The 22,308-nt window shown below is 34.7% G+C and overlaps 2 protein-coding genes across 2 annotated transcripts in view; one reads left to right on the top strand and one right to left on the bottom strand.

The window, feature by feature from the left end:
• Positions 1 to 22,308, top strand: part of LOC108734587 (ankyrin repeat and fibronectin type-III domain-containing protein 1) — a 375,782-nt gene that overhangs the window by 10,325 nt on the left and 343,149 nt on the right. The window lies entirely within an intron of this gene.
• LOC108734592 lies at positions 15,819 to 20,962 on the bottom strand. Its single transcript, XM_018466220.1, has 2 exons — positions 20,875 to 20,962; positions 15,819 to 17,115 (listed from the first exon to the last, which is right to left on the bottom strand). Exon 2 carries the CDS (start codon positions 17,101 to 17,103, stop codon positions 15,889 to 15,891), a length of 1,215 nt encoding a protein of 404 aa, XP_018321722.1. The 5' UTR covers positions 17,104 to 17,115; positions 20,875 to 20,962; the 3' UTR covers positions 15,819 to 15,888.

The following is a 22,308-nucleotide window of genomic DNA, read 5'->3' as shown; positions in this document are numbered from 1 at the left end:
ATATATTCACATGGAGCATTTAATCTGTCCGCAAAAGTAGATGCTGTGCTGACGTTTTCTATCAATTTGTCTTCAGCTAGTGTCACATGTAGGTGGCAGAAACGCTACTGGACCTTCTTGAACTGTTCATGATTGGTATACTGACACTGAGTTCACGAAACATGCAGTTTTGTAGACCGTGAGATGGGAAGCTACGGTAATATTCGAGATTCTACTGTGTTCATGGTCTAACCAAACACGACTTTGCGAAATCCCTTGCAGACGCGCTCGTTCATTAAACGCATCCCTTCGAAACGTCACTAAATTAATATGATGCCCAGCGCCTCCGTTATATTTTCTCAATGGGTGTATCTCTGGCTTAAAACTCGTCTGTTCCGAATATACAAAGTAAAGGATGTGGACATTGTAAAGAAGGAAGATCCAATAACATTTCTACACTACACATCTACAATTCCCCCAGAGATAATTAATTGCATAGTCTATCAATTATATTTTAGATAGAATATAATTCGTGCACTACTTTTATTCGTAGGTCAGAAAGTTTTTATATTTTGATCAGAAAGTCACAATAAACATCATGTTTCTTTTACAACCAATTTGACCGGAGTAGATTTTCCATAACGATAACGCAATTTGATATTCAAAAGCAATTGGGATCCGTCAAATGGGCATACACCATCTGGTGGCAAAATTTATAACTCGAATGAGGGAAAAATTTACATAGGAACTGTGCACGCAAATTGTAAAATTGTTTATTAAAATAATAAAACACGTTAAAAAAGTAAAAATTTTTTTGATGATGGAGTCGACGAAGTTTTCTTCTAAAGTTAAATCAAATAAAAAGTTAATATGTTCAGTGAAAAGCTGCAATAGCACTTCAGACATAGATCTTCACTCTTCACCTACATTAACTACTTTCCAATAAAAACTAACCGTTTTATATATGTAAAAAATATATTCGGAAAATTAGAGAAAAAAGTAAACTAATAGAAGCTTGGATGAAAGCAGTAGGTATCAAAGAAGTGAATTCCGGAATAAAAATTTGTTCACGTCATTTTAATGCACATGATTATATTTCAGCAAGTATTTACCATCAGCCATAACCTTAATATTTAAAACTAGAATCATACTAAAATTATAAAGTGAGAAATTATTTATTCCTGTGTAATTGATTTAACACAATTCTAATGATACGATATAAGTATTTTGAGGTTAAGAACCTACCTGCTGCAATACAACAAAGTTGCAATAATGTGTTTGCAACGTTCTCTTAAATCGGCTTTGCACGTGCAAGTCATTGATATGATATTGCTTAAATCACCCAGAATCACCTCACCAATTATATAACGTGAATCACTTTTTAAATCCGAAGTTTGTAAAAAGTAGGCAGTAAACTTGACGGAATTTGAAGGCTAGCTTCCGGATTTGTTATTTCCGAATTTTATAATGTGATTGGCATTAAAAACACGCTCACCTTCAACGAAATTTCCTTTCCGGGGCTTTGTGACAGCCCAATCACATATTGTGTCAAAAATTATCTTTTTATCGTAATTTAAAAACTTGGAAATTGCACGGTACACTATAGGAACTACGATAAATTTTCCCTAATCGGCGCCATGTTTTTAGGCTCCTCCCATTTGACGGATCACAATAGCACGATAAAAAGTTGGCTGTAATTATATGAAAAATGTGAATTCCATTTAAATTCTATTTTATTGATTGTATGCCAAACGAACTTGAGCTTTATTATTATTAATCCTAACAGTTAAATTAGTTGAATTCCTGGCGTTGCGACAAACCGCAGTTATCGGAGGGAAAATAGAGGAAGGTACATTACCTATGCACCAAACTGTCACCCTCTGTCGCATGGAATGACTACTGACACGATGCGGCGGTGTAATAATGTTCATGCCGTGGCATTACAACGGCTTTGTCCTTCGCGTATTTGCGTCTTAATGGCTTTAACTTCAAGATACCTATGTATCTTTTATGACTTTGAACAAACTCAGATAAATATAAACGTCAACACGCAAGGCTGTACCCTTTAAACAATACCTCATATACAGTTTTATGTCTTTTAGTTTTTATGTTCTTAAACTCTTTCACTTGATTGAGAAACATTAGGAGTTGGTACCTAAAAAGAGTAAGTACGTGTCAATTAAATATCCTTAAAAAGAATAATTTATACATGTAAAACTGATGACTTCCGGTATAAAAGCTGTAATAACTCGACAACGTAGAAGTTAATGAGCACTGGGGGTGGGGTCAGAATTTTATAAATAAAACTCGGGGCTCGGTAAAAATAAGAAAAGCTATTTAATAAATTTCACCATTTAAAGAACATTCAAATTAAAAATCGTCTTCACGAAAACTAGATGCTAATGAACCAAAATCAAAAACAGCTCGACACAATGAGCAATAAAAAACAACAATAGTTCAAACTGTGATACTTTTTGTGACGCCCTTCAAATTAGAGCTGGCACCTCTTCCCACCCTGGATCTGATTAACCAAAAAGTAGCCGTTCTTCGCTATTTACTCTTAATAATTCCGTTGAAATAGATCAGTGCCGCTGGACACTACTCAGTAGGGAAACATCTTTGAAGTCACTGGTGCTCACCACTGTATCTCCGCAACTTCTGTATCTTCTATCCTCCACTGCACACTCCTGTCCCTCTCCACTACAGCACACCCTATCACATCTTACCACCTCATAACTACATCACGTTAAAATAACTGTATAGGGTAACGGGGCTTGTACAAAGCTAAATTACAAATGTGAGATACATATGTTAATACCAATTATTCTAAAAGAAGTCCTGATTCACCTAGTCACTGATTCATCAACGCCCAGACTCCAAGATAACTGAAGTTAAGCTCAAAGGTTTCATTTATCTTGTTTATAAGGAGGAAGGAAGAATATTTCCAATTTCAACTCCTGAGGGGTTGAAGAGAGGTGGCAAAGTTTACATGTTTACATCTTTGTTTCAGATTTACATGAAACTTGGTCGTAATGCTTTTTGCTATAATTAATCAAAGACCTATTTCGGAAGTTAACCTCTGAAGATGTGAAACGGGTTGGTAATTGTGGATGTAGAAGGTAACCTTCGAAATTGCTCTTCCAATTTGAAAAATTCATTAATCAGTATTTGGAATAGACTTTCAGTGTGGATATAGGCTATATACCATTTCGTTAAAAAAAAGGTCTTTTCATTGAGACCAATTTTGCAACCTGAGTCAAAACGGTCAAGCGAATGCGTTTCATACTAACGCTATCTTAACGGAAAGAGATATACTTACGAATTCTTTCTTCAGAAAAGTTGCAGAGTATAAAAAGGCCTATAAAAAATCCAGAATGAAATTGATAAAATGTGACTCCTATAGTCCCTGACTGAATTTCAAGCGACCGAATCCTCGGCACTGCTACTAATTTATAAAAGTGGAATTAAATACAGATTTTGTTGCATTATCATACATTAACATACAGCTATCGAACGACAATTATTTAAAAGAAATTAATATAATCAATCAGCTAGCAATAAATTGCGGTTATAAATCGTCAATTTAATTAACAAATGAGTCAATAGAGTAGTGCGAAATTTAATTTATAGCACAGTTTCCATAGAATTTACACGTTTTAAGCATTATTATGCTATTAAAATTATCAGTATTAGATACAAGTTTAAAAACACGTTAGAACATCAATCGTAAAAGCTTAAAGTCATTTAAAGCCAGAAATTAACACCAATAACAGATCTAAAAGCCCTCGTAGTTAAAAATAAACTATCACCACAACCAGAATCAAAAAGTGGTGTAATAAATGATGTATAATGTAGCATTAGGTACGTTGGAAATTGTGAGAGATCAGACGAAACAAGATTTAAAGAACAGGTAGGTATTAGTTTTGTTTCAATCCCTCTCTCACAGCCGCTTGATACATAAATTTTGAAATTAGAAAGCAGCGACGAATTTAAATTGTTTTTTCGATTTATCTTCTGTGAATGAAAGCGTCTTCGATATTTTGTTGTCGTTCAATTTTCTCTCTTTGTATCGTCATCCGTGACGAGGTAGTGTTCCGGTTTAATCTCTCAACTTTCTGAATCCAAAACGTATACGGACTTTATCAATTTCGGCACGCAAAAAGGCCTTGCCCGAAGGCAAAGGTCTCTCACTGAAATTCAATTATCTACATTTAGGCCATTGGCAAAACTGATTTCAATTTAAAAGATAGGGAGATGCTGTCTCTCGAATTTACCCACCAGTAGGTACGAGTGGCAGTCAGACCAGATACGATAATTTGTTAAAAGCTTTATTTTAGGTTGTTCAGCCACGTAGAAACGTACGGAATAGTTGTTTGGGGTGAAACTTTATAAACTTTATTTGTTTCTGTTCCAGAAAGATGCATGCAGTTTATTCATTTCATTATAGTAACGGAATTGCCGGTCCCAAAAGTTAGACAGATTCAGGTCTCAAAATTGTAGAATATAATTCTCTAAATTTTTATGATTGTAGAAGGGTAAAGCCGTAATAATCTCCTGTAATGCCCTAATTAGTTGACGAAACGTACATCGAGTGCAATAAGTGTGTATTTTTGTGCTAAATGGATAAAATCTTGTTATTTGTACCTAAAGGTTCCACAAACCAGTTTACTAGTTTAATATAAAAAATACGACGTGTAATTATACAACACGCTACTGAAGTGAAACTTCTTCAAACACACAAACATACCGGGATAGGTGGTTAAGGAATTGGTTAAATGGTATTATTTGTACACTGTGTTTCGCAAGGGTGCAATCTTGATAGTAAATATACTATAGAATGTCTTGATATACAACAATCACAGCTTTTTTGTCATTAGACAATACAAACCGGCCGGTACCGCCTGAACCTCTATGTACCTGCATTTTAAGTCTGTAATATCTTCGAAAATATTCATTTAAATTACATGCTGTAAAGGGCTGTATTGATCTATATTAAATGCACAATGTCTTTAAAAGTACTTAATTGGATAAGGATTAATGCTGTATTGCTTAAAATCGCTTCGTAAATAAGCCATTATTTCTCGTAAAAAGTAAAGGATAAGAAATGGTTATTGTTGGTTATCATTAAGAGATAGACATATACCATCCCGGACTTTTTTGTAGACCTTTTTAAGGTGTACAATACTGTAGTATATTATTTTGATCTATTTCGTAGGGTTCAGCCAGCGTTTGCAATGTAAGCGCAAAAAATGTGTTTATTTACGACATCACACTACAAACCTCTAAAATTATCAGTGTTTCTCTAATATATAATGCACGCATTATACATATAAACTTTCCTCTTGAATTACTCTATCTATTTAAAAAAACCGCATAAAAATCCATTGCGTGGTTTTAAAGATCTAAGCATACATAGTGACAGACAGCGGGGGAAATGCGTTGCATGATTTCGTTACATAGCCACTTGCATGAAACGAACTTACTCTACCGTGCGTAATGTAGTTTCACTTCAAAAAGAAATTAAATGTTTTCTACGTGAACGGCAAATATCATTACGACCAACTATAGGCAAATTTTGTCACATACAAAAGTTCAGACGTTTCCTTGGCAACTGCGACTGACATTTTCAGTGGTATTGTGTTGATAACGTGAGCGAAGCTATATCCCAATGTCTCGACCGCTATTGCTGATGAAACATCTGGACCTATAGTTCATTTGTATAGGACGATCCTTCAGCCCGATTCATAATTCTAACATGGGATTCGGCGGCGTTCTGTGCTGTTATAATCGCCACATACTGTTAATCTCACCAATTTGACAGTTATAGGCATCAAGACTATAGATTAGGAGTCCACTCTTCATATGTAGTCCAGAAAATTTCATAAAATAGTAGAAAGTGCTACAATCGCTATGAATTCAAGGTCCACGTTTTGGCATACTTGTCACTAAAAATCCAATAATATACATCTTAACATGTGATAAAAAACAATAAAATGTCGTCAGCCCTAAGACTATTTGGACACGCACCTCCATTCTTTCCTATCCTGAGCTAATCTTCGCATTTCCCTAAAATGAGAACATCCTTTTAGGTTTTTGGTGGAATTTAACACACCTTGCAAAAGTAAAATTCCTAAATGAAACACAATGAAAACTTAACAAATTTAATTAACAATCGCTGAAGGAAGAAGTGGAACAGTTGAATAATAGATCGGAAGTATTAGTAGTTTTGAAAATAAATTTTAACGAAAATTAAAAGGGTGGAACTAGAATTATTTTAACTAAACTAGGGATCGAATCAGAAGAGAATGAAATTTGGAAAGAGTGATTAGATGAAATACTAAGAAACAGATTTCGCCCCAACGTACCTAGAAATCCAATATTAAAATGCAATTAAGAATTATACACCTGATGCTGTTAGTAAGCGAAATTAAAATGTTAAAGGATTAGTGGAAAGTACAAGTAATAAAGTAATTTGTAGAGAGAATAAAGATACAAAAGGTTTTGAGGAGATACATTTGAAAAGATATTTACATAATAACAATAGGAAATATTTACAATAGAACGAATTGAATTATACATTACATGTTGAATTGGAAAAAAAATATCAAAGCTATATACATAAGTGATATCATATCGTCACAAAAATATATGTGGCAAATATAAAAAAAAAGAAAACTTTTGGGTGTTTCATTCCCACCAGCCAGTAAAGCTGGTGGGCGGGCAGTCCCTCCAGGCTACACCGGAAGGTAGGGCGGAAGGCTCTCTTCAGCCTGCTTTCAGGAATAGTGGGAATGGGTGGGTGGTGGTTCGGGTGAGAAAGATGAGACGGACGAAATGAAGACAGAAGAGAATGAAAGATTATCTGTGGAATATTACTGCCTCAGCATTTGCCTAAGTGATCCAAGGAAACCACAGAAAAACTTGGATCAAGGCAGACGGACTCGGAATTGAACCGGCGTCCTCCCGAATGCTAAGCAATAAGCAATGGTCTAAACCTCTAGGCCATGCCGCTCGCTGGGCAAATATATGTAGCCACATCCTTAACTATTTGTGAACAGTAATCTAATCTAGGCCTACCTCTACTCCTCTCAACTCCTGTTTCTGCCTCTAATATGTTTCTAAATAGCCTTTCATGCCTGAGAAGGTGTCCTACCAACCTATCTCGCCTATTTTTTATTGACTTCCAAAGGTATGCTATTCCAAGAACCTTAAAATTTAAAGAACCCCTGCTTTAAATGATATTGATCATAAAGCCTTCTTGGCACCGGTAAAACAGAAGCAGTGGGCGTGCTCATTGATTGCATGTGCTCTAAAAACTTCGAGAAAAGAAATATAATATTTAAGCCGTATGTTCCCAAGCAGGAACATTTTAAAGTCAAACTTTATTGCGGTTTATAAATCCACTTCGTTCTTCCGCATTAAAAAAAAATGTGAATTTTAAATCTCGAAAGCTTTACGTGTAAAAAGCGCCCTCAAAGCAGCTTAAAGGAAAAGAAATATAGCATAGACCGTGTTACGTTCATTAATTTTTTCCTCCATTATGTGCTTTATTTATCTTTTTGTGTTTTAATACACGTGGGATTTCATTATAGGATCAGAATAAATTGAAAATATGATAGAAGGGAGAAATAAAATTGTTTTAACGGAACAAAAGCCGAATATAACCGTAAAGGATTCTGAATACACATGCACGCGCTACCTAAATTAACGAATCTTTTTTAAAAATAAATAGTGGATTTGACGTAGTAATTATAATGATGATAAGCTTTGAAACGATTAAATCCGAAAGCGTGCAACTGTTTTTAACTCGTATAATAAAACAAACAAGAGATTGATTGATCAATATTTCGTTAAATTAAATTCATCATCATAAGGTCGCCGGTCCTAAGACTGGTTGTACACACACACATCTCCACTGCTTCCTGTCCTGAGCTAATTTTCGCGTTTCCCAAGAACTACCACATTCTTTGCTACTTGCGAACAGTAATCTAATCTATGTCTACCTCTACTCCTTTTAACGGTAAATGTCTAGATGATGCCCCCCCACCCCCGAAGGGNCGAAAGAGGGTGGTCACTTGAACAAAACACGATAACATAACCTAACCTAACCTACCCTATTGATAAAGATATTTAAATAATGTTTTATATAACTTTCTCAATATTTTTATGTATTTTTCATTAGTTTTACCTTTGAATATTGTTTAAGAATGATTATATAAATATTTACATGCCTAGAAATGTATCAAAATTAGCATATTTATTAACTTTAAACCCCCATAACTTTTGATGGGGATGAGACCGCCACGAACTTTTTATGGTACAGTGGTGGGGGCGACCTCCTCTTTCGATCCGCCCCACCCATTTAGATCTTTACCAATATTATTATTTATTTTTCATTAGTTTTACCTTTGAATATTGTTTAAGAATGACTATATAAATATTTACATGCTTAGAAAAGTATAAAAATTGGCATATTTGTTAACTTTGAACTCCCATAACTTTTTGTTCCTCACCCCCACCGGCACGAACTTTTTATGGTACAGTGGTGGGGGAGACCTCCTCTTTCGATTCACCCCATCCCCACCCCCCATCTAGACCTTTACCCTCTTAACTCCTGTTTCTGCCTCTTATTGACTTAACCGTGTTCTCCTATTCTTTCTAATAACTCTTCATTTCTATCCTCGGTATCCTCATCATTCGCCTGTACCACCACATTTCGAACGATTCGATTTTCCTTTCCCCCGCACCCCCGTCCATGTTTTGCATCCGTACAGAGGCGCGCTCCAAACATACATCTTCAACAATATTTTTGGTGATGAATAAATTTAGGTTAACCTTTATTTACACCTTATATTTGACCATTAAAACTACGTCGTTTGCTGCACATAGTGCATACCTTATCTTATCGAAAAGTGTATATAATTAGTCCATAGGAAGTATGACATATATTGCACTACTGTTTATTATAAAACAATTGCTACTTTAAACTAAATAGCTTGTGGTACTCGTCGTACGACTGGGTAGTGTCGGATCCTCGAGAAAGGTGTTCTCGAACCTATGGACTAAAACCGCTCCACTTCAGGCCGTTCTAAGATCATTATTTCGAGTCCTCCTCATTCTTTTAGATGAGAATTTAAATGTGTTTGACAAAATTTTTTTTTTTGTTTTCGTGGAAGAGGGGAAATCTTCAAACGACACCCAGCCGTCCGCACGACTGGGTAGTGTCGGATTCCCGAGGAAGGTGTCCTCGAAACTACCGACTAAAATCCCTCTACCTCAGGCCGCTAAGGATCAATTAAGGTCCTCTTCAGCCAATTGATGCAAAGAATTTTATGTGGTTATGTTAAAAATGAGTTTGTATGTGTGTGTGCGTGAGTGTGGGTGTGTGTGTGTGTCTATGTGTGTGTATGTGTGGGATTATTTTAAGGAGTTGGGAAGGTTATCGAGGTAGTTGAGGTATTCGTCAGGGAGGTCGGGAATGGTTGCTAATAATTTAGCAGGAGGGAAGGGGATTTTGTTTTTAGGTTTTTATGTGATCCTTCGGGGTATGTGGGATAGGGTTTTGGTTGTGATGGGGTTGGTGTTTTCGATGGCTCTTTTAGTGAAGCTTGTTTGTAGTGTGTTAATGCGTGTGGGGATTGGTGTTATGTCAATGTTTTCGTATAATGTGTCGGAAGGACAGAATCTACTTAGTCTCGCGATTTTACATAAAATACACCTCTCAGTTGTGAGTATTTTGTGTGTGTGCGATGGTGTGGCTGTGGTTAGTGATACTGCGCGATAATCTATAAGAGGTCTTACAATTAAATATTTTGTATGTGTGGAGAAGTGTTTTGGTATCACACGTCTTTATTCGACCGTTTATTAGAGAGATTAAGTTAGCGCGTTTTCGTACTCTATCCAGTGTGTTTGTGATGTCTGTGTGTGGGTTCATTGTGTGTGCTAGTGTGATTCCTAAGTATTTTATTTCTGTTTTTAGTGTTAGTCGGGTGTTAAGTAGTGTAACATTTATGTAGCGCGTTGAAAGTGATTTTTTGGTGACGAGATTAGGATGTCTGAAAAGGATGAGTTGGGTTTTGTTTGGGTTGGGTTTTATACGCCATTTACTGAGCCATAGTTCGAGTTGATTGATTTGAAGATTAATTTTCGAGTTACATGAATTGGTGTTTATACCGTATGCCCAATAGGCGGTGTCGTCTGCGTACTGAGCCAGACTTATTGAATTATCGAGGGGCTGTGGAATGTCGTGACAGTATATGTTATATAATAGTGGCGCAAGAACCGTGCCTTGGGGTACGCCTGCGGATAGCATTTGTTTGACAAGATAGATGTGTCTGCTTATATATGTGGGACGACATTCGAGAGTACCTATCGCTCTGGAAGGTGATAATATGTGGCGGAATAATCTCGAATGTTCGAGAGAGAAGAAACTACGAATGTGACGCACGGTTTAAATTTTAAGTTGTCCAATATACACGCTATTCACTGTGCTGTAATGCGAGACTTGTGAGTGTCACCAAACCTGCATGAGTATTGTCGTTTGCTAAATCTACCAATTTCTGGTCAACGCAGGCTGTCCACGTACTCTTATCTATAGCCTAACATTAATGCTTGTATCGCGTATAATTTATATAACACAATATCTTTTAATTAATACGTTATTGTATTTCAAAAAACAAACCGCTAGAATCATGATAATTGATGATAAACAGGCATGTTTTACTAAACCACAAGAACGTATCTATAAAAGATATTTAAAATAAAGATGTTCGTAATGTTTTAAGTGAAAAAAGTGAAGAAGACGTAGTCTCATGCTTATAAATTTCGAATTCCTTTTAACAATTTTTATTTACTTTCATTTATGATTTATTTTTTAGTTCATTACCATTTAAATCCATTGGTTTGCTTTTCGCATGGAAATTGTCAATTATTGACTTTTCTTTTTTATTCCAATAGTTCACTTACTCTGTACTGAATCCTAAATGTACATTTTTGCTAATTGAGCCCGGATGTTATAAACTTTGTCTGTGAAAGCCGATGCTGCAATAACAGTAGAATTCTACAGTTAAAGTGAAACGTTTCGGCAGTTGTTTAACAAATAAATTTTCTTCCTCTGCATCAGCAATAAAAAAAAAAAGGAGAGACGTATGTAAGTTTCACCTCGTTCATTTTTCATTGTCAAAAAACTCGAACATTTCGAACATTCTTGGCAGGGTCGTTCGTTCCCGTTTAGTCCCCCAAACTGGGAATTTATTAGTCGCATTTATTAACGCTTTTGCAAACACTGGCTGACATCCAAATCATCACGCGCCACTTGTTGCTCGTAATTTGTCTTCACGAGGCAACTCGTTCATCGTCAGTTAGCGACTCTTTTGTAACATTACCAACATATGTTGATAATAAGTGAAACTTGTTCGACTTTGAACGATGAATTGGAAGCACTCAACGAAACATTTCCTCATTTCTAAAATATTACCTACTTACAGACTTTACCAAATGTCAAGGCAAATCGACAGGAAATTTAGACTAGGATTGTGTCATCCTGTAATCTAAAATCCGCGCTTAGATCATAAGGTTATGGCAGGTAAAGACAATACAAACGAAATGTCGTAGCCGTGTACTTACTGTTGTTTACAGCAATGTGCAAGCTGGTACTGAGTCTCAATTATTCGAAACTTGAATGCGCACCATATATATAGAAATTTAAATTCAATAATTTCTTCTTATGTATGTATGTATGTATGTATGTATGTACATCATTATAAGGTCGTCAGTCCTAAGACTGGTTGGACACGCACCTTCACTCATTCCTATCCTGAGCTAATCTTCGCATTTCCCTAAAATTAGAACATCCCTAACTATTTGTGAACAGTAATCTCACCTAAGCCTACTTCTACTCTTCTTAACTCCTGTTTCTACCTCTAATATGTCTCTAACTAGCCCTTTATACCTGAGAAGGTGTTCTACTAACCTTTCTCGCTTATTTCTTATTGAGTTCCATAGAGTCCTCTGTTCTCCTATTCTTTCTAATATCTCTTCATTTCTAACCTTCTCTATCCACGGTATCCTCATCATTCGCCTGTAACAGTACATTTCGAACGCTTCTAACCTTTTCTTTTCCGCAGCGCCAACCGTCCATGTTTCGCACCCGTACAGCGCCGCGCTCCAAACATACACCTTAAACAATCTTTTTCGAATTTCTAAATTAATCGTTTGTAAGCATAGAAGTGACTTCTTTTTATTGAAGGCGACTTGACCCTGCGCTATCCTCTGCTTTATATGCCTACTACTCCTTCCGTCCTGACTTATCTGACTTCCTAAATACCTAAATTCAGTAACTTCTTGTAATTTTTTGTCTCCCTGTTGCTCTATTTTTTCTTCCCTTGCATTCCAGTACATATATTCTGGGTTCAGCACAATATAGGTACCAAAATTTCAATGAAATCAAAGATACGTATATTAATCGAGACGTTTATCATATTGTTGTCTGCCCGCTGTAACCTCAAATATTAATACAAACTGCCGGTATTAATATATGTTGCATTTGAAAGGTATTCTAAGCGAATTACGGTCGATTCGATTTCTTATCTATTATATTAGTATAGCGCAAGAATGAAAGAATTTGTTGTTAATTCTTTTGACAGTTCTTTGCCTTCAGAAATGTAGATTAACATGAACTGTGGTTTCGAAATGCTGACAATACTGTAGCTTTTTTAGTTCGATATTAAAATATTTACAATTTTATACATCTAATATACCTATTCTTGTCGTTCATTCTTTGATAAGTATATATTTAGTTTTTCAATATACCTATTCATTTACCAATGCAAGCTTCCTTATATTTTATTACTTATATAATAATCACGTTTTTGAAATGTTAACTAAATGACATAATTTTCTGCCGTGAAACGAAAATTATGGGTTGTCACAATCTCCCTTTGTAATAAATAGGTAACGATAATAGGCTCACTTGAAAGATGTGATTTACGGCTTGGTGCACAACCTTGTTCTTCTTTTTCTTCTTGTTCCTCTTCTTGATCTTTTCTCTAATTTTCCTAAACACCCGCCTACTGTTAAAATTTTGATGAAAGCGTTCGGCAGATGTTTCCTTTCACACAACTTACCAAAATACGAAATTGTACAGTATAATATAACTGCAAATTTTTAACTCTTTAGGTAGAACGTAACAATAAAGAAGTTTCGAAGAAAACAATAGTTGCTCAATAATCTTTTAATTTCGAAAAAGTTTTGTATAACTGAAAGTATAAAACGGTACTTAATGGCAATTTCAAGGAATTTGTACTACTTATAATATATATACAAATATACCTACATACTTATGTACAGTAATAAATAAATATTTTAACAATTTGAGTTTGCCATTCGGCGGTTTTAGTATTTAGAAAGGCGGCTTGGTTTTAGTGAGAAACTTCCCCTCAAACAAAATCAATTTTTGAGTTGATTTCACAAAAGTGAGCTATTTTTAACCAATTTCAGGAAAGGAGGAGGAGGTTCTCAAATAAACTGTACGTTTTTTTTACTCGATTATAACATATATATGTAGGTACTCGATTATAAATTGATTTTGATGATACTGTTTTTCTTTGGTAGGTCTTACTTCAGAGGTTGTGGTCCTATATAATTCTATCGAAATTGATTCAGTGCTTTTTGAAAAAATCAGCAAAAATAAAAAATATGTACACAATAGAAATTGGAAAATAAAGTTAATTTTTATAAAAAAAAAAGTAGAAAATAATATTTCAATTACTTCAAATCAAAGTGCATTTCAGAACAATTGACAAAATCAGTGATACATATGTACATGTAGATATACTTTATAATCAATTATTTTTGGAGTCGGTACCAGCCAAAGTAAAAAGAACGTTAATAGGTACCTACTTGATTAATCAATTAATATACGAATGCGAAAGTAGAGATTAGATAAATAAAATCGGACGAAAATTTTGTTACGAAGACAAGATTAAACTGGCCCTCTTGACTGGCTTCCACTCTAAAAATAGTCGACTATAAATTGTAAATGTATGGATACATAAGTATAAATGATTTTATAGATTGTTCTTATACTCTTTGCTTTGAAGTAACTAAAATATTATTTTCTACTTTTTAATAGTTTAAGTTTATACATGTAGGTACAGTCTTGCAATCGGTTTTTGTTTATTTTCTAGCAATTAAGTTTATAATATACAACTGTATATATATATATATATATTGTGGAATCAAAGGGGGTGCGGAAAACAGAGATGGGTAAGAAAGAAAGTAGTTAAGGGCATGATGATGGAGAAAGTTTTCTCCAATTCCTTACTTGATGTAATATGCTTAAAAACTGATTTATTTATTTCTCAAAAGTAGCAGCTTGGTGACGTAAAGCAGGGCAAGTCTACTACAGGTCAAATTAGGATTTCTCTTGGTTGAAAATATAGGGATATAATCCTCTTAGTTAAAAATTTCGAAAAATTGATATTATCATACTCCTAACATTTATTGCCTGTTCTTCCATATCATATGGTACCCATCGCCCCATGTAGCTACCTTATTGTAACGTACAGAAATAGTATAGAATAAACAAGTAAATTATCTTTACAATCCACGATTCTGTTTATTTTGTATTATTTTGGAAAAAGGTTGCGGTTAACTTTAAATATATTTTTTCCGAAAATTTGAATTTCTAACCATAATAGCATGCAAGCGATTATTATATATTACATTAGAACAAAAAGAAAAGTATTATATGTTTTTGAAAATTTGCGAGGTGCCTCTTACTATTATTTAGTGAGATCATCAATCCAGGTCAAAAATGTTTCCACTCCTACCGTAAATGAAATATTCCTTTATAATGAAAAATTCAAGTGTAGTCATTACTAAAAAAAAATTAAGTAAATGTTTGGTAGTCCAAAAGTCCATCTTTTTAAGAAAAAGTACAAACAAGGGCTAGTCCGGCCCTGGTAGGATCAAGCAACGCCGTATTCAATCAGCTGCTACTTAGAAGCATCCGTGCTGTATTTGTTTTGCAAATTTGTGCTTTTGTATTGTTTGTTACTTGTTAAATTACAATAAGTTTGATTGACGATGTTTATATTTACACACAGTCTAAATTCGTTCTTTGTACTTTTAAGGTTATAGGCTCGTATTACGTATGTATGTAGACAGTCGAAGTCATTAGAAGTAGGTTAATGTGTCAGTATCATAGGTCATTGTAAAATAAGGCATACTATGAGCTATGAACAAGGTACTTATTTGACTAACTGTTATCACAATGGGCGTTTAGAGATTATTATTTATAGTAACGTAATAGTAAATTGTTGATATCTGCTTTACACAACATAACCGGCAGTGATTACATTTTCCGTCCATGTAGCTGTAATTTCTCTATACGCTGTCAATTCACGCCCAGGGCCGGCTTCGGATTTGCATTTTTTTGTTGCACAGGGTGTTTCTGAAATTATTAGCAAGTATGCAAGAAGGGATAGCGTAGGTACTTAATATAAAACAAGAAAATTAAGTAAATGTTTGGTGGTCGAAAAGTCCACCGTTTTTGAGAAAGAGTACAGACAGGACCTAGATCGGCCCTGTTAGGATCACACAGGGAAATACGACATTGCAACACCGTATTCAATCAGCTGCTACTTACAACTTTCTTTGTCTCGTAACCACACTACTTTACTCACCATGCGATTCCCTATTTTTCTGGTTAACGCCTTCCAAAGCTTACTTCTTATTTCAAAAACATTCAGAAAGTGTATAAATGTAATGTAAGTAGGGCACAAATCGTTGGCAGTTATTATCTTTTTTATTTGGAATAAATCAAAGGTTAAGAAAACCAAATGATAAAATTATATATTTTAAATAGGTTATATACGTGTTTTACAAAATAATTTCACTATTCATAACTCAAATCCATCCCTTTTCGATATAGATCAACGCAATATCAACAGCCCTTTGCTTGTGTTCATCAGAAACATCATCTTCATTCGGCAATGTTCCTTCTTCGAGGACGTCAATTGATTCACTTTTATCAGGTGTGGAAAATATTGGCAATAACATTGCAAACAGATGTGTCAGTTCTGTAGATATTGCGGAATCCTTAACTTCGTCTAAAAACGCGTTCCAAGTAAACTTTCTCGTATCCACATTCAATATGTTTAGTGTTTGAGTAAACTCATCAAAGTAATATCGGATCAGATCATCGAAACTGTTCTTAAGGACCGTCGATTCTAAGCTGGTAAACAGGAAGAAGATAAGATCTTTGCCTACAGAATCGTACGAAGACAGCTGAAAGTCCAGTAATTTGCATTTTATGTTTGTACCATCGTTTTTTACCATAACATTATTTAACCACAGATCATTGTGTGAAAATGTGCCAAAAGGTTCTTTACACTTTATGGCCGAATTTAAATTTTGAAGCCCTTTTGTTAACACTTCTTTTATCTTCGATTCTACTGCTTTACATTTAGGGTTAGCTGTAGCGTGTTTCAAGGAAATATTTATCATATTATTTATTTCTATTCCTCCGTCAAATGCCGATACGTATTCGAGGTTCGAGAGGAACAGTTTGTGAAATAACCAAATGTCATCTAATTTAATTGCTATGGTGGTGGCGTGCAGGGTGGCCAAGGCTTGAATAACGATTTTTGCTGTGTTTTCATCAAAACCTTTAAATCTATCTAACGTCTTGTATCCTTTAATTTTTAAATCTTCCAAGAAAATTATACTGTCGTTATGAATCCTATCAGTTGATTTGTCGTAGTTCAACTGTCCACCCAGATATTTTGGAAACATATCCAACTCGGTTGATGTACGGTTTTTGTAGAATTTATTGAAAAATGGAAGTACGTCCCTGTATATAAGAGCCTCTTTTTTAAAAGTCAGATCAACTTTGAAAATATTTCGGAAAAATTCATTAACCAACGGCATCTTACCGACCAAATGCTTTTCGTAGTTTTCTTTGGTTGATGTATTGTGTATATTTAGTGTTATTGAAAGCATTATACTGCCGTAATTATCACCAGCTGATGTGAGATTTTTGGTGCTGTAACTTTTCAGTTGTTCACCTGGTTGCAACGCATTTTTTAGTAGATTGTCTAATGATTTGATTTGAAGCTCCATAATTGATACCACCTAAAAAATATGGTTTCATTTCAAAATTAATTTGGATTATTGTGTGAAAAATATGTGCTATTAGAAACCCGAGATAACAATGTTCAGTCTCTCAGAGTCTCTGAAAGCGAGACTCGAGTCTCCGTCTTTCATCGAGTCTCTCTGGTGTCGCTGAGAGAGATTGTCTAGAGACTGTCAAAAAAACTGTTTAGCGTCTCTGAATCGGAGACCCGAGTCGCTCATAGAATGATCCTCTTTTCGTATCGAGTCTCTGAACGAGAGACTCGAATCTGTCAATAAGTGGTGTCTCGATAGACATGGTTAAAATTTTCTAAGTTGAACATATTTCAGAGATCCCAGTCTTTCTACGAGAGACTCGAATCTCTCAATTTTTCAGTTTTATTCATTCAGTCTTTCTGTGAGAGACTCGAATCTTTGAATTAACAATTTTATCGTTCGAGTCTCTCATACAGAGACTGTAAGAGATCCATAAAAACACTTAGGCAATAACTGAGAGACTGTGAGAGACGCTCTCGGAGACGCTGAAAGACTCTGAGAGTCTGGAGAGAGACTAAAAATTTTTGTCTAGGTGTTACCTTAGTAATGTCGTAAGTTTATAGATGAAAATGTAACGATGTCAAGAAGACTGCCCGGAAATAAACAAAAGCACTTAGAGCGATTTCCAATCAACGCCATTTTTTAGACAATTGTATAGGGAATAAAAAACGTATAAGATACATATAGCGAAAAATGCACTAGAGAGATGCACACTAGCAAAAAGTAATTTTACTAATTGTTAAATTAAGAAATGTTGCCCTAACATCTCAGACTACGGATAACGAAATTTAGAATCAGCGTATTTTTTTTACTATTTTTCCAAAAATAAAATTACATCGTAATGGAAAAATGAGATCATGTTACTTTCCTGACTGAGCTACGGTAACTCATTAACTCCAGCAGGACATGGGTAGTGTCTTCCGCTCGTGAGTGACCGCTCAGAGTCATTAAGATAGCCTCAATGCAAGGGGAAAAAATTAGGAAAAGAGCGAATACAAAGATAGAAGATAAATTTTCGGTGTCTAGGAAGTCAGATAACTCAAGGTGGAAGAAGCAGTAGCAGAGGCAAAGGATAGCGCAGGTTCAACAAAAAGAAGTCACTTGCAAAAGGTTAATTTAGAAATTCGAAAAAGAAAAGTGTATGTTTTCAACACGGCACTGTACGGGTGCGAAACATGGACGGTAGGCGCGACGGAAAACAATAAATTGATAGCGTTGGAAATGTAGTTACAGGCAAATGACGAGGATACCGTGGATTAAAAGATTAGAAATGAAGAGTTATTAGAAAGAGCAAGATAACAGATTACTCTATGGAAGTCAATAAGAAATAGGCGAGATAGGTTAGTGGGACACCTTCTCAGGCATGAAGGTCTAGTCAGAGACATATTTAGAGGCAGAAACGGAAGTTAGGAGGTGTAGAGGTAGACCTAGATTAGATTACTGTTCAAAAATAGTTAAGGATGTGGGTTGTTCTAGTTTTAGGAAAATGCGAAGATTGATTTAGGATATTAAAGAGTGAAGGTGTGTGTCCACCCAGTCTTAGGACTGACGACCTTATGATGAAGTTTTAATCGATCCCAATTAGTGAAACGAAAAGATAAGGCCTTACTTATAATAGGCATCAAAAAAGGACGTTAACTAATTATGTTGTAGGTCACAAATTTATCGAAACCACCGAACATAAATAGCGATTTCTGATTTCATTATGTTCTAATTTTAGGGAAATGCGATGATTAGCTCAGAATAGAAAAAAGTGGAGGTGCGTGTCCAACTAGTTTTAGGATTGACGACCTCGTGATGATATTGATGTATGATTATATAGGACATTTTGTCACAAATTTTGTTAAATAGCTTCAATTACCTCATTACGTATATGAGGGAAGAATCCTTTACGATTCCTTACGCAAAGGGATCCAATCAAAAATTTATGAGTCACTCCTTTAAAGTTTGGTCAAGTTTCGAAACAGTTTGCAGTTATAGAACCAACTGCTTAGATCCTTTTCTAGTATAATTAAATTTAAATATTGAAACAATTAACGAAACACCCTGTATATGCATCAATATTGATTTTTTTATAGTCGACGGAATATGCATTTCTAACGTCAATGTGAAGGTGTGCATGTAGAGACAAGTAATTTGACACCTTTAATATTTGACGATAATTAAAGATAAATAATTACAAATAAGTGCCCATTAAGCATAAAATTGAAAGACATCAGGTGTTAAAATCCGAGTAAATATTTGAAAGTTTATGAAAATAGTAAAACTTTGTAATTGCATTGAAGAAATATGTCGTACAAATTATCAAAAAGTTTCAGTAAAATTTTTGATAACGTACTGCAAGATATCAAACTTACATAATGTTTTTTTAGTGTGTCGCGTTTAGTCCTAACCTACGTACGATAAGCTGCATTTGGGCCAATTTAGGAAGGAAAATTAAGGTTCAAACATAATCTGTTTTTAAAATTTCCACTTGTAATTAGAAATTTCCACTTGCAACTCGAAATTTCATGTTGCAGTACCACTGAACATGTTAACCGCAATTACTAATGAAACATCTACCTAAACCGTTCATTTAGGTCACGACCTTTCATCCCGAATCATAATTTTACTCATCAATGTTATGACGACTGTTCTCTACTATTCAGTTGCCGATTACATTAGAATTGGGTTAGATTAGACTTGGTTCAACGCCATCATCATCATCATAAGGTCGTCAGCCCTAAGACTGGTTGGACACGTACCTCCACTCTTTCCTATCCTGAGCTAATCTTCGCATTTCCCTGAAACTAGAACAACCCACATCCTTAACTAGTTGCGAACATTAATCTAATCTAGATCTACCTCTACCCCTCGTAACTCCTGCTTATGCCTCTTATATATCTCTGACTAGACGTTCATGCTTGAGAAGGTGTCCTACCAACCTATCTCGCCTATTTCTTCAACGTGTAAACAAAAAAAAGCGGATGACTATGATAACACTCACTTCGTTTGTGTTGCCTTTACGTACATTTAAATTATGATCGTAATCTAACAGAACTTAAAGCTTTCATTCGATTGGTTGTAATCATAAGGTTACCTTAGGTTTGGACCGAGTTAGGTTACGTTAGGTTGCGATTTAATAAGCATTTCGATAAGTTTGCAAGTCTAAATTTTGATTTACTGGTCGAAATTTCAAAAAAAAATAATAATTGTGTTTGGCCCTTTTACATCTTCGTAATAATGTCTTCTTATTTGACAAGCAAACCTTGCTTTATAAAGTAACAGAACTTAAAGCTTTCATTCGATTGGTTGTAATCATAAGGTTACCTTAGGTTTGGACCGAGTTAGGTCGTTAGGTTGCGATTTAATAAGCATTTCGATAAGTTTGCAAGTCTAAATTTTGATTTACTGGTCGAAATTTCAAAAAAAAAAAATAATTGTGTTTGGCCCTTTTACATCTTCGTAATAATGTCTTCTTATTTGACAAGCAAACCTTGCTTTATAAAGTATACTTAATATAGTATAAAAAAAATGTTTAATATTATGATATAAGTAATAACGTAAATCATTTTTTTATTATGATAATTAAATAGATAATTTAGTTTCTCCGAAATAATTTGTTAAATAATAATAGTCAAGAATATTTTCCTATTAACACACTTTCTTAAAATGAAAGTAATTACATATTTGCCATTGTTACGAGTTTACAGAATACAATATTATGAAAATTAATAAACTTACGTTTTTATATACTTTTCGTTTTTAATCACACAAGACAAATTAGTAGCAATAGTTATGCCATTACTGTGAAAGTGTGTATAATTTTATGAAACTGATTTAATCACGGTTGTTGTTATTTAAAGTAGGTAGGCACTATCTTATCATCGTTAAATTACTTATTAAGATAAGGCACAATTTGTTAATTAAAAAAATTATGAACAGAAACTCTGAAGCAGGAAACTGCAATTGTTAAGATTATTAATTATTCAAATCCTTAAAAATCGATCAAGAAAGGATTATGTTACTCTCGGCATTATAGTTATTGTTCAAAATTTAATGAAATTTGGCATATTGGTCCATTATAATAAGATAATGAACCAGTTAAATTTTTAAAAAGCTGCCGAGAACCAGAAAGAAGATATTAATAAAAAATAATTTTCGCCTATACCATTGATTATCATGAGAAATCCCAGATTTTATTTTATTTCACAAAAACTACCGTTCAGATTACATTGCAAGTGGTGTCAACGGAAAGAATAAAATTTTTCGACTCACAAATCGAGCTTCAGAGCGTGTGATAAGAATAATTAGCAAATAATTGATAATGTGAATTTATTGGAGTACCTAAGGCTTTCCATCTTTTGTTGGTGAAAATTGAATTCGATATACGAAAAGTTAATCCAAATTATTTACGTATATTATTACAATTTTAGATAACTAGCGAGCTAGATACGTCGAATAGCGGTAAATAATACAAAAGATAGCTCATCGCGATCGAGTGGTTGTGAACAATAAAAATTTAATAAATGCATGTAGACTTTCACGGCCGATGTTCCTTCCCGACGTTTCGCCTGCAACTGCGGCAGGCATTCTCAAGGGTGATGAAGTGGTGGTCGCGTTCGTAAGTTCTATGGTGGACTATCCACCTAGCGACCGTCGAGATACAACTTACGAACGCGACGACCACTTCATCCCCCTTGAGAATGGCTGCCGCAGTTGCAGACGAAACGTCGGGAAGGAATTTCCATAGACAACTGCCAGAAAGCCCGATCACACTTTCCACAATAAAAATTTAAATTAAAAAAATTGAAAAATTCGTCTACGTAAAACTAAACAGACGAAAATAATATGAGGAGAAAACGTAGTACGGTACATAATACAAATCCCTTTTCCTAAAAATTAAAATAGTAACTGTTATTATCTTTCGCCAGCCTGCTAATTAAAAGTTGATATAATAAAGTTCTCCAACGTGTAAAAAATCGTCCAGACGAGTATGATATAACTGATTGAAATCAGATTGTTTTATTTGCCGCAATTCTTTCCACATGTGTGCCACCGTCTGTAATTATAGTTATCAAATCTGAGTGGATAATTTTTTATACACTTCAAGGTTATTAATTACTTATCAGTAAAACCATGGTTTACAAGTGGCATACCCTCTTTAAGTAAGGCAGG

The sequence above is a fragment of the Agrilus planipennis genome, unplaced genomic scaffold, assembly GCF_000699045.2.
Source record: "Agrilus planipennis isolate EAB-ADULT unplaced genomic scaffold, Apla_2.0 scaffold89, whole genome shotgun sequence".
In the NCBI taxonomy this organism is placed as follows: domain Eukaryota; kingdom Metazoa; phylum Arthropoda; class Insecta; order Coleoptera; family Buprestidae; genus Agrilus; species Agrilus planipennis.
Note: the sequence above shows the minus strand (reverse complement) of the source record. Positions and strands in the feature narration are given on the sequence as shown.